General features: G+C 52.9%; 1 protein-coding gene across 1 annotated transcript; it reads right to left on the bottom strand.

The window, feature by feature from the left end:
- Positions 1-4,169: 4,169 nt before the first annotated feature.
- On the bottom strand, positions 4,170-12,113 carry LOC131918783 (uncharacterized). Its single transcript, XM_059272993.1, is given in 5 exon segments — positions 4,170-4,403; positions 4,406-9,072; positions 10,139-10,292; positions 11,858-11,962; positions 12,045-12,113. Coding segments are annotated over 5 exon segments (5,229 nt in total).
- Positions 12,114-12,784: the final 671 nt, after the last annotated feature.

The following is a 12,784-nucleotide window of genomic DNA, read 5'->3' on the forward strand; positions in this document are numbered from 1 at the left end:
ATGCTCCGTGCTTCAGTTTCTCCTCCAGATGGTCCAAATTGGGTTCTCAATGCCAGCCATCCAAATACACGGTTGTGATTAGACCAGGGACACAGGCTGAAAACAGAAACAGAGTGCGTTTATTACAGTGGTTTCCAACCTTCCTAATGCTGCAACCCATTAATTCAGCTCCTCATGTTGTGGTGGCCTCCAACCATAAAATTACTTAGTTGCTACTTCGTAACTGTAATTTTGCTAGTTAGGAATGTAAAAATCCGATGGGGTTCACGACTCATATGTTGAGAACCTCTGGTTTCTTTGGCAAGGTAAAGTGGCAATGTAAGGGCAATCTGGCTGTGACATCTGCCACCCACTTGATGGCCAGGGTTGTTTCTCCCTCACTGTTCCATGTGCATCCAAAACTTAGGGTTAGGTGGACCTTCGCTAGTGAGAAGGACTGGGGTTCTTGGTCAAGGTTACAGTACATGTAGCTGGGCTAGACCCCTCGAACAGATTCAGAAGAAAGGGAAAGTGGGCCACACACGGCTCACTGAATAAAGCTGCTTGCTGCCACTTGGATCCTATCCTCTGGACTCATATGATGGAAGGAGAGAACTGAGTCCCATAAGCTGTCTTATGATTTCCATACATGTGCACTTTCCCCCCATACAAAGTGAAATTTAAAAAAATATAAAAAATGGAAAGCACTCCGGAGCATAGGAGTGGGCTAGTGAGCTGAAGGTGAACTCACCAGAGCACCACCTGAGGTCTTTGAACCTTTATAAAAACATTTGCATTTACACAGCACCTGCCACCCCAGCAGTGTATGGCAGCTGTTCTTGCTTATGCTCTCTGTTCATTAGATAAATCCCTGGTGAGGAAGGACTTTCAGGCTGTTGAGGTCAGGATAAGGTACTCCATATTGTATAACACAGTTTTCCCCAGACTGTGCATTGCCCTAGGAGACTGTTTTACAAGAAACTTTTCACTGTTTTCTTGAACTGTGAGGGCACATGGACATATTCCAACTGTATCAGGTAAACCAGGCCCAAGGACTTATCAGACACTTGAGATGGAGAAAAGCCTGTACCTCCCTCACATGGATCCCATAAAGTGATAGACGCCTACCACTGTGATAGTATGGCTTCATACAATTCTGTCATCTGGTGTGTGCGTCCAGGACCAAGCTCCACACTGTTGATGTAGCCTCCACTGCCTGAATGCCCTGTGGTTGACCTGTCTGGACCTGGCTCTAATCTGCAGTTTCCTGATCCTGACCCATTTCCGGCTCTGGACCAGGTTTAGTCTTTTCATCTTGCATCCAGATTCTCCTTTTTTTTTTTTTTCCCCGAGACAAGGTTTCTCTGTGTAGCTTTGCGCCTTTCCTGGGACCCACTTGGTAGTCCAGGCTGGCCTCGAACTCACAGAGATCCGCCTGGCTCTGCCTCCCGAGTGCTGGGATTAAAGGCGTGCGCCACCACCGCCCGGCAACCTTTGCATCCAGATTCTGCAGCCTCACTCTCAAACCTGACTCCAACAGCTTTGCCAGCACTTTCCAGCAGCAGCTTTCTCCTGGCACTGGTCTGATTGGTTATTTATGTAGCCATTTCCCAGTCCATTGAACTCCAGCATGGCCCCGTGAACTCATATTCATTCTGTACACACACACACACACACACACACACACACACACACACACACACACACACACAGAGAGAGAGAGAGAGAGAGAGAGAGAGAGAGAGAGAGAGAGAGAGAGATATTGAAAGACTCCCTGACGGCAGTCTTCCCTCAGGAGAGACCCTCGCCCAAGGAGCACACCGAGACCACGAATCAGATGCAAACAGCAAGAGGCTTTATTCCGGAACACGGGTACCCGGGCGACACAGTCTCTCAAGAAGCTCAAGTGACTGGCGCGCCCACGGGCTGGAACAGAGGGTTTTTATAGGGTCGGGCACGGGTACAGAAGCAAGAAGCCTGGTTACCGGGTTCTGATTGGGTGATGCAAATGAGGCCAGCTCTGATTGGATGAGGCCAGGTTCAAACCCAGGTCAGCTCGTGGTTTCTCCCCAGCTTCTGTCTAGGGTACAGGGGGTTTTCCCGACCTTTTTCTGACCTTTTAGTTCCTCGCTCTGGGGCTAGGTGGCTGACTGAACTCCTCGGTACCTCTCAGGCCTTTTTTCCAAAAGCAACTGAGCTAAGCTATGTTAGGCGGGGAGGCTGGGTGTCTTTCATTCCCCCATTTTCTTATTGCGGGAATGGAATCCTCCATTCATGGGGAAGATTGGTGACGTGGCTCGAGTTCCATCTGGTTAAGCCTTTGGTATTGCTGGGTTAATACCAAAGTCTGAACAATAGAGACGCGTTCCCTGATAAATTGGACAAGTCTACTCAGGATACAGGGCCCAAACGTCAGGAGGAGTAATAGAATCAGAAGGGGTCCCAGAAGGGTGGAAACGAGGGTGGTGAGCCAGGGGGACCTTCTGAACCATCCTTCAAACCATCCCTGTTGCTCTTCAAAGAATTTTTGTCTCTGTTCTAGTCTCTTTCTTAATTTTGCCATACTATCTCGTACTACCCCAGTGTGGTCGGCATAGAAGCAGCATTCTTCCTTGAGGGCGGCGCATAATCCCCCTTCCTGTAAAAACAGAATGTCTAGGCCTCTTCTATTTTGTAGTACTACTTCAGAAAGGGAAGTTAAGGATTTTTCTAGAGCACTTATTGACTCCTCCAAGGCCTGCAAGTCTTGATTCATGGCCATTTGGAACTGCCTAAATTGCTGGGTTTCCAGCAGGGCTGTGGTACCGGTCCCTACTCCGGCTGCTATTCCTCCCATAGTCAGCCCTCCTAGTAATAATGCCAGGGTAAGGGACACCGGTTCTCTTTTATATCGGTGGAGGTCCCTTCCCAGTTCGAAGTGTGAGTAAATCTCCTCTGGGGTATGGTAAACTATCCTTGGGTACAATTCGATGAGCACACAGAAATCAGAGGTAGCATTGAGGGTTGAGGCTGAAACGCAGGGGGTGAGCCCAGTATTACATGCCCAATAGGTACCATTAGGGCCAGTGACATATCCAGAGACATCGCTTATGGATAGGATACATAAGTGTTGGTGGGTGCGGGGGACGCTCCCTAGACATAGTCCTTGTCCTGACACCTCTGAGATTGTGAGCTTATGTTGGGCTGTCCCTAGACATTGGCTCGGAGGGGGACTGTGAGTGCTAGTATAATTACCCTGGGTTGCTATCCCCTCGCAGTAGGGAGGCTGGGAAACCAGACATAGCCAACACTCCTGCGCTCTATTTGGGCAGGTCACATTTAAGGCCTGGCAAGCCCCCGCTAGCAGACCCAAGAGCCGGCCTCCGGCTCCCGGCCGGGGCGGCCTGGCAGTGGCCGGAGTTATACCTGGGCTGGTAATCAAACCGGATCGAGGGGCAATCTTCGGGGGTGCCGGAACAGGCAAGGAGGGGCGCTTCGGATCAGAGAGAACCTGATTGGGGCCTACGGGGGCAGAGGCCTCCTCAATCTTAAGTTTGATAGTGAATCTCACGCCCCGATCATATCCAGTTTCATATAACCTGAGCCCCCATGTGTGCCCCCGTTGCCAGTTTCTATCAGCCTTCCCCGGGCCAGTGAAAGTTATATTTAGGGGGAGTGAAAGCCCGGGCTTGAATCGGCTGACCTCGGTGGACCCATCTGAGCAAGGCCATTTGCCTGTAACCTTCCTGAAACCTCTATTGGTCTGGATCAGGTCCCAGCTGGAGCTAGGACTCCAATATGCTGCACCAGTGGTCTCGCAGCCCCATTGGGCGCAAAAGAAATCCCCTTCCCCCCCGCATTTCTTGGCGAGGGCCCAGCCCCTCCCATCCCTCGGACAGACATAAAAGTCCGACTGGGCGAATATACATCTTGCTTGAGGGTGACGGCATCCCGGATCCGGCCAATGCACCCCCCCCCCAGGTGGATGGAGGAGTTTAAGGCATCAAGCTTAATGCCCTCAACCCCCCAAAGTCCCGAATTCAATGCCAACTGACAGAAATCAGGGGTTAAGGGGGGCCACCATGTAAAAGGGGTACGAAGGGCGGTCGTCTGCCAGACCGTTTCCCCAGTTTGTGAGATGACCTGCCAAGTGAGTTTCTTAACTAGGTGCAGGCTCTCTGCCGCCCCAGTCCCCTGGGGGTAGACAGAGCTCAAGAGGAGGAGGAGGAGGAGGCGCTGCGGGCCAACCTTATTTTTAGGGGGTTCTGTGAGCGGTACACTGTCCATGTTGATTCTCTGGATCCTGCTGGGTCGGTCTCCCCGGCAGCCTTCACATGAGAGGCGTGGATCCATGCAGCAATCCCATCGACCTTGAGTGCAGTGGGGGTGGTCAACAAGACAGTGTAGGGCCCCTTCCACCGCGACTCTAGATTCTTAGTCTGGTGGGAGTCTTAGTCTGGTGGCGCCGGACCCAAACGGAGTCCCCAACCTGGAAAGGGTGGGGGACCACCGGCTTGTCCAGCTGCTCTCGATAGGCTTTAGCCAAGGGCTTCCAGATCTCCTTCTGCACCAGCTGGAGGGCCTGCAGATGTGCCTCTAAAGTGGGGCTGGTGACAAAAGATGAGATATCAGGATAGAGAAATTTCACGACTGGAGGTGGGGCCCCATATAAAATTTCAAAAGGAGTCAGGCCATGCGGCCCAGGAGTATTCCGGGCTCAATAAAGAGCCAAGGGAAGCAGGAGCACCCAATCTCTAGTGCCAGTTGCAAGCGTTAATTTAGTTAAAGTCTCCTTAATTGTCCTATTAGCTCGCTCTACCTGTCCTGAACTCTGGGGGCGGTATGCGCAATGGAGTTTCCAATTAACCCCCAATAATTTGGCCACTTTCTGACTTACCAGAGAGACGAAGGCCGGCCCGTTGTCTGACCCCAGTATCTGAGGCATCCCATACCTGGGGAAGATCTCTTCCAACAGTTTCTTTGTTACCACGTTAGCCGTTTCATTCTTGGTTGGAAATGCCTCAATCCATCCTGAAAAGGTGTCCACAAAGACCAGGAGGTACCGGTACCCATAGAGTCCGGGTTTTATTTCTGTGAAGTCCGTCTCCCAGTGTACACCGGGACGGTGGCCCCTCAGACGGGCTCCTTTGGCTGGGTGTGTTTTACCTGCATTGACCTGGGCACATGCGGGGCAGGTAGAAGTCACCCGTCTGAGTACCCGATTTTGGTTTAGCAAAATTGTTCCGGTGTTTTCTCTGTCTATCAAAGTCTTTACTTTTGCTTCACTTAAATGAGTTAAGGCATGGAGGAACTGTAACATACACTGGGTGTGGGAGGTAGGCATGACCATTCGGTCCCCCAGCATGTAGGCTTGCCTCTGTGGGTCCCAGTCCGCCCCCATTTTCTTTGCTAACTCATGGTCTTCGGGGCTGTATGGCATGGGCTCTCTCCCGGGCGGAGGAGGCTCCGGAGTGTCCTGTATAGCCATTAACTGGCTGCTCCCTGTTGGCTGGGATGCCACTGTCCGGGCGGTTAAATCCGCCAGCCGGTTTCCCTTGGCTATTTCGGAGTTGTCTCTCTGGTGCCCTGGGCAGTGGACGATACTAAGCTGGAGCGGGAGAAACAGGGCCTTCAGGAGGTCCAGGATTTCTTTTTTGTTCTTGATCTCCTTACCTGCGGAGGTCAGCAGGCCTCTCCGCCGGTAGATTTCACCATGGACATGTGCAGTGGCAAAGGCGTATCTGCTATCTGTATACACGGTGAGCTTCTTACCTTCTGCCATCCGAAGGGCCTGGGTGAGGGCGATCAGTTCCGCCCGCTGGGCCGAAGTCCCAGGCGGGAGGGCCGAGGCCCATACCACTTCGGACTCAGTGGTGACAGCTGCCCCAGCCCTGCGTTCTCCTCCGTCCAGGAAGCTGCTCCCATCTGTGTACCAAACGACGTCTGAGTTCTTAAGCGGCCGATCCGTCAGGTCAGGGCGGGTGCCATGTGCCTCGGCCAAAATCTGGAGGCAATCATGCTCTATAGATGGGCTAGGCAGCGGCAGCAAGGTGGCAGGGTTAAGGGAGACTATGGGTCCGAACGTGACCCGGTCTGAGTCCAGGAGTAAGGCCTGGTAATAAGTCATCCTGGCGTTGGAAAGCCATCTGTCTGGCAGTTGTCGGACCAAGGCCTCCACGGCATGGGAGGCCAGTACAGTCAGGGGCTGGCCTAGGGTCAGTTTCCCGGCATCCTTGAGTAAAACTGCAATGGCTGCCACCATGCGGAGGCAGGGAGGCCATCCTGTGGCCACGGGGTCTAATTTCTTAGACAAATATGCTACAGGTCTCTTCCAAGGTCCCAGTTTTTGCACCAGTACCCCTTTAGCATAACCCGAGTTCTCATCTACAAACAGTTCAAACGGCTTGGTAATATCTGGCAGACCCAGAGCCGGGGCCTCAAGTAAGGCCTGTTTGATCCGTTGGAATGCCTCCTGCTGTTCCTCTCCCCATTGGAACATTACCCCTGGTCTAGTGAGGGGATATAGGGGGGCAGCCAATTCAGCGAACCCGGGGATCCATAAGCGGCAGTACCCAGCCGTACCCAGGAATTCCCGTACTTGGCGGGGGCTACTAGGAGGGGGAATGGAGAGTATTGTCTCTTTCCTTGCCTCCGTCAACCATCTCTGCCCCCCAGTCAGGGTGTAGCCCAGGTAAGTAACCTTGTCTCGGCAAATTTGTGCCTTTTTGGCCGAGGCTCTGTAGCCCTTCTGTCCAAGCCTAGCCAGTAAAGCCCGAGTGCCCTCTAGGCACTCGACCTGACTCCTGGCTGCCAGGAGTAAGTCATCTACGTACTGGAGCAAGGTCAGGGTTGGATGCTCGACTCGGAACCCGGCCAGATCTGCATGCAGGGCCTCATCAAAGAGGGTTGGGCTATTTTTGAAGCCTTGAGGGAGCCGGGTCCAGGTCAGCTGTCCCGAGAGTCCCTGCTCTGGGTCTCTCCATTCAAAAGCAAACAGTAGTTGGCTTTTAAGGTGCAGTCTCAAGCAGAAGAAAGCATCTTTCAGATCTAATACCGTGTACCAGACGTGCGTCGGTGGGAGGGTACTCAGGAGGTTGTAAGGGTTAGGCACCGTGGGGTGTATGTCCTCCACTCGCTTATTGACCTCTCTCAAATCCTGGACTGGCCTGTAGTCCCCTGTCCCTGGTTTCCTAACAGGCAAGAGAGGGGTGTTCCATGGGGACTGACAGGGCTTCAGCACCCCTTGGTCCAGGAGCCTCCGGATATGGGGTTGGATTCCCTTATGAGCTTCCCGTGACATGGGGTATTGTCGGACTGAAACGGGAGTCGCGGAGGCCTTTAATGAGATCATCAGCGGTGGCTGATCGCGTGCCAACCCCAGGCCCCCAGTCTCTGCCCAGGCGTGAGGAAACTCTCTCAACCAGTTCTGTAGCTCCTCAGGTGATTTCTCCGGGGGTTCTGACTCAAACAAATGGTATTCTTCCTCTAAATTGAGGGCAAGGATTTGTAGAGGGTCTCCTCTAGGACCCGTGACCCTCGGTCCCTTTTCATCAAAATAGATTTGCGCTTTTAATTTGGTTAGTAGGTCCCGTCCTAACAGCGGATGGGGGCATTCAGGTATGTGCAGAAAGGAGTGAGTTACTTGCCCTGAAGCCAGTTGGACTTTTCTCTCGATAGTCCAATAATATCTCTTGTTTCCGGTTGCCCCCTGTACCAGTGCAGAATGCCGGCTAAGAGGCACTCCGGTATGGGTTAGGACTGAATGTTCGGCACCAGTATCAACCAGAAAGGTCACGGGCTGCCCCCCGATCTTGAGGGTTATCCTAGGCTCAGGGGGGGGCTCCTGGCCTCGACCCCCCTAGTCCCCCAGACTAAGGAGGTCCACGGTCTTGGGCTTGGGCCGGCGGGGTCCTTGTGGCTTCTTGGGGCATTCTCGGGCCCAGTGTCCCTTCTCCTTGCAGCAAGCACATTGATCTTTATCTAGGGGTGGCCTCCTTCGTTCTCCCGACCTATCTCCCTCTCTCCGCTGTCTCTGAGATACGACGGCGGTCAGAATTCTCTTCATCTCCCTATGCTGTCTCCTATCCCTTTCCTCTTGTCTCTGCCATCTCTTTTCCTCACGCTCTTCAGGAGTTTCTCTCTTATTGAATACTTTCTCTGCCTCCTTCATTAGGTCTGGCAACTCTAACACCTGTAAACCTTCCAACCGCTGCAATTTGGCCCTGATGTCTGGACTAGACTGATATATAAATGACAGGATAATACCTGGAGCCTGACCTGGATCTTCCGGGTCATACGGAGTATACATCCTATAAGCTTCCTTTAATCTTTCTAGAAATGCAGCGGGTGTCTCTTCCTTTCCCTGTATCACATTCCTCACCTGAGCCAGATTGGTAGGCCTTCTAGCGGCCGCTCGGAGACCCGCTAAGAGCAACTGGCGATAGAGACGTAGATGCTCCCTACCTTCAGGTGTATTGAAGTCCCAGTTAGGGCGAATCAAGGGAAAAGCCACATCGATGATGCTCGGGAGTTGAGTTGGCCTCCCGTCGCCGCCCGGAACCTGCTTCCGGGCCTCCAGGAAAACTCTCTGCTTTTCCTCTACTGTTAAGAGGGTCTGCAGGAGCTGCTGACAGTCGTCCCATGTCGGCCTGTGAGTCACTAGGATGGACTCAATTAGGTTAGTTAAAGCAACGGGGTCCCTAGAAAAAGGGGGGTTATGTTGCTTCCAATTGTAAAGGTCTGACGCAGAGAAAGGCCAATACTGAAGTTGCTGGTTCAGCCCTTCTCTGAGTGGGAAAGCTTGGGACCCAGTAGGGGGTCCCTCCCGGTGGCCTCGGAGGCGGCCGGCAATGGGGGACGACATCTCGTCTCCCTTGTCTCCATCCGAGGTCCTACTGCTTGAGGAAACCTTGGCATCTGCCAGCGGCCAGATCGCGGCCGCTAATGTGGCCGCCGCTGCCGCCTCTCTCGCGGCGGCAGAAGCCACTCCCGTGGCGGCGGAAGCCGCCCCCTCGGCACCGGAAGCCGCCCCCGCGGCGGCGGAAACCGCCCCCGCGGCGGCGGATCGCTGAGCAGACCCAACCCGATAGGGAGGGGGCTCCTCTACCAGGAGATCTATGAGAGGGGAGTTAGGGTCCGAGGGGAGGACAGGGGGCTTGGGAGTCTCCTTGTGAGGGAGCACAGGGAAAAGGGAGGGGCCCGGGTTGAGGGGAGCAGAGGGCCCAGAGACTGGAGGGGGCTGTGGAAGGAAAGGCTTGACCCATGAAAATGGGTTCTCTACCAGAGACCTCCAGATGGCGATATACGGGGCCTGGTCGGGGTGTCCATGGGGATTAGGGGCAAAGACTTTGCCCTCCACCTGTGAAATAAGAGAGAGATTAAAGGATCCTTCTCGCGGCCAGCCAACATCCATCATGACCCATTCGGCCTTGCAGAGAGTGATCCATTTTCTCTTTTTAACAATGACACCTTCATTGTTTCCTCGGGCCTTAACATCAGACCAGTGGTCCGTGGTTAGGCTCAGTGGGGTGGTGACGGTCTGTCCCATGGTGGTCTCTAGATAAAGAAGTGTTAGGCAAGTAACAATAACCAAAAAGACAAAACCGACGGCAGAAATTCGCACTGCGCGGCTTCGGCGTAAAACCGAAAACAGAAATTCAGACGGGGAAACGGAGGAACCTCGATCTCCGTCCCTTACCAGCACCACGTATCCCTCTGATACGGGAGTGGCCCCGAAAAACCTTGCCCCAGAGGGGACTTCAGTGACCCCTGGAACGTCTTCCAGGGTTTCGGTGGGCGAAGTCCGAGCTCGTCAGCTCCTTCAGCCTCCACCGACTCAGCTGAATACCTGAACCTGAATACCTGAACCTGAATAATACTTGACCCTGAATACCTGACGGGGAAACGGAGAAACCTCTATCTCCGTTCTCTTACCAGCACCACGTATGTGGGTGTGGCCCCGAAAACCCTTGACCTGAACCTGAATTACACGTAGGAACCTCGATCTCCGTAGACGGGGAAACGGAGGAACTTCTATCTCCGTTCTCTTACCAGCACCACGTATGTGGGTGTGGCCCCGAAAACCCTTGACCTGAACCTGAATTACACGGAGGAACCTCTATCTCCGTAGCCGTACCTGAACCTGAATTACACGGAGGAACCTCTATCTCCGTAGCCATACCTGAACCTGAATTACACGGAGGAACCTCGATCTCCGTAGCCGTACCTGAACCTGAATTACACGGAGGAACCTCTATCTCCGTAGCCGTACCTGAACCTGAATTACACGGAGGAACCTCGATCTCCGTAGCCGTACCTGAACCTGAATTACGTGCCTGACGAAAACAGAGACAGACACAAATAGACAGACTGAGACAAGACAGACAGTGGCCGGCCAGCTTACCTCCTGACAGTGGGTCGGTGGTTCCGAGGTGGGGAGTCTCTATTCCCGGCCAACGCACCAAATGAAAGACTCCCTGACGGCAGTCTTCCCTCAGGAGAGACCCTCGCCCAAGGAGCACACCGAGACCACGAATCAGATGCAAACAGCAAGAGGCTTTATTCCGGAACACGGGTACCCGGGGCGACACAGTCTCTCAAGAAGCTCAAGTGACTGGCGCGCCCACGGGCTGGAACAGAGGGTTTTTATAGGGTCGGGCACGGGTACAGAAGCAAGAAGCCTGGTTACCGGGTTCTGATTGGGTGATGCAAATGAGGCCAGCTCTGATTGGATGAGGCCAGGTTCAAACCCAGGTCAGCTCGTGGTTTCTCCCCAGCTTCTGTCTAGGGTACAGGGGGTTTTCCCGACCTTTTTCTGACCTTTTAGTTCCTCGCTCTGGGGCTAGGTGGCTGACTGAACTCCTCGGTACCTCTCAGGCCTTTTTTCCAAAAGCAACTGAGCTAAGCTATGTTAGGCAGGGAGGCTGGGTGTCTTTCAATATTAACTGTGCTATATGATATGAAGTTGATACTGGTAATTAATGTTGGAATAAAGAACTTGTATTCACTTAGGCCAAGCTACCAAGGTAGGTAGATTTTATGCCAAATTGCTATCATTAAAACCAGCAAACCTTGTGAATTTATTGTTATTCAGTAAGTTCTGACATTGTGGAAAGACACAGCATATGTACTCATGACACAGCCTTTGCCAACAGGCTTGAGCACTCTCCTTGTAAAGCTCAGATGGGAAGCTTCCCATCTCCCTGACAACTGGCTTTATTCATATATTAATTTGGGTGCTGCAGTCTCCAGGCCTTACTCTCTTATCATATCCTCATCCCCAGTTCTGGTCCCAAAATCTTCTGGGACATTTGTCTCAGTTAGGGTTTCTATTGCTGTGAAGAGACACCATGGCCATGGCAACTCTTATAAAGGAAAAACATTTAATTGGGGTAGCTTAGGTTCAGAGGTTAAGTCCATTATCAGATGGGACAAGGCAGCATGCAGGCAGACATGGTGCTGGAGCTGAGAGTCCTTTATCTTGCAGGCAACAGGAAGTGGACTGTCTCACTGGGCATGGCTTGAGCATATATGAGACTTCAAAGCCTGCCTCCACAGTGACACACTTCCGCCAACAAGACCACACCTCCTAATAATGCCACCCCTTTGGGGGCCATTTTCTTTCAATTTCAGCACAGTATTAAAAGGGTGAATCCTTACCTAGGAGGGGCCATAAGATACTTTCTTTATTTTATCTATTGGTTGTGTAGTAGGCTTTGGATTTTCTATAGTAGTAGTTGACTGGAATGGAATCAGTGTGGTAGGGAGTTTGGTTTGAAATTGTCATGTGTCTATGAAGACACAAATTTTACAAGAATTATAATACAAGGTTTAAGCTAAAGTGACTGTTGGCCCCAGGCTTGCAGGGTACAAGGACACACAGGTCCTTCTACACCATCACCTCCCTTTTCACCTCCAGGGTGTAGCTCTCCTTGGCCTCCATATCACCCTCCACCCGCTTCAGCCCCCAGAACAGCAGCAGCAATAGCAGCCTGTCCAGTTGAAGCTATAGGGCCACAAGGAGAAGTCTGTCTCTCTCGGCTCTTCTCTGAGGAACCAAGAGATGCAAGGCCTGGAGGAAGCCCCACCAAAAGCAGGGGTGAGGCCGGGACAGTGGCTGCCTCAGGAGGAGGAGCTTCAGACCCCAGCACTGTCATGGTCCTTGAAGATCAGCCACCTACCACCGAGGTCTACTTCTGGAACACTAAGACCAACATGGCCCATAAATGACTCTACAGCTATCCCTCTCTCACACCTGCCATCATCCTTCCCATTGGGTGACATTTTCTGCATAGTGAAAAAAAAAAAAAAACAGGTCCTCTTTGACCGCACTCAAGAGCTTTCCTTGAGACTGGATGTTGGGGGTGGGGTGGGGGAGGCAACAAAGAGTGGGGTGGGGACAGACAGTGGGGTGGGGACACAGTGGGGTAGGGACAGACAGTGGGGTGGGGACAGACAGACAGTGGGGTGGGGACAGACAGACAGTGGGGTGGAGACAGACAGTGGGGTGGAGACAGACAGACAGTGGGGTGGAGACAGACAGACAGTGGGGTGGGGACACAGTGGGGTAGGGACAGACAGTGGGGTGGGGACAGACAGACAGTGGGGTGGGGACAGACAGACAGTGGGGTGGGGACAGACAGACAGTGGGGTGGGGACAGACAGTGGGGTGGGGACAGACAGACAGTGGGGTGGGGACAGACAGACAGTGGGGTGGGGACAGACAGACAGCGGGGTGGAGTGCCTCAGTGGAGGGAGACCAAGAAAGGATGGTGGACAATATAGCAACAGAAACAGACGCCCCTGGTGTTTTGTTCTCAGGGGACCT

Source organism: Peromyscus eremicus, chromosome 1 (genome assembly GCF_949786415.1).
Source record: "Peromyscus eremicus chromosome 1, PerEre_H2_v1, whole genome shotgun sequence".
Taxonomy (NCBI): domain Eukaryota; kingdom Metazoa; phylum Chordata; class Mammalia; order Rodentia; family Cricetidae; genus Peromyscus; species Peromyscus eremicus.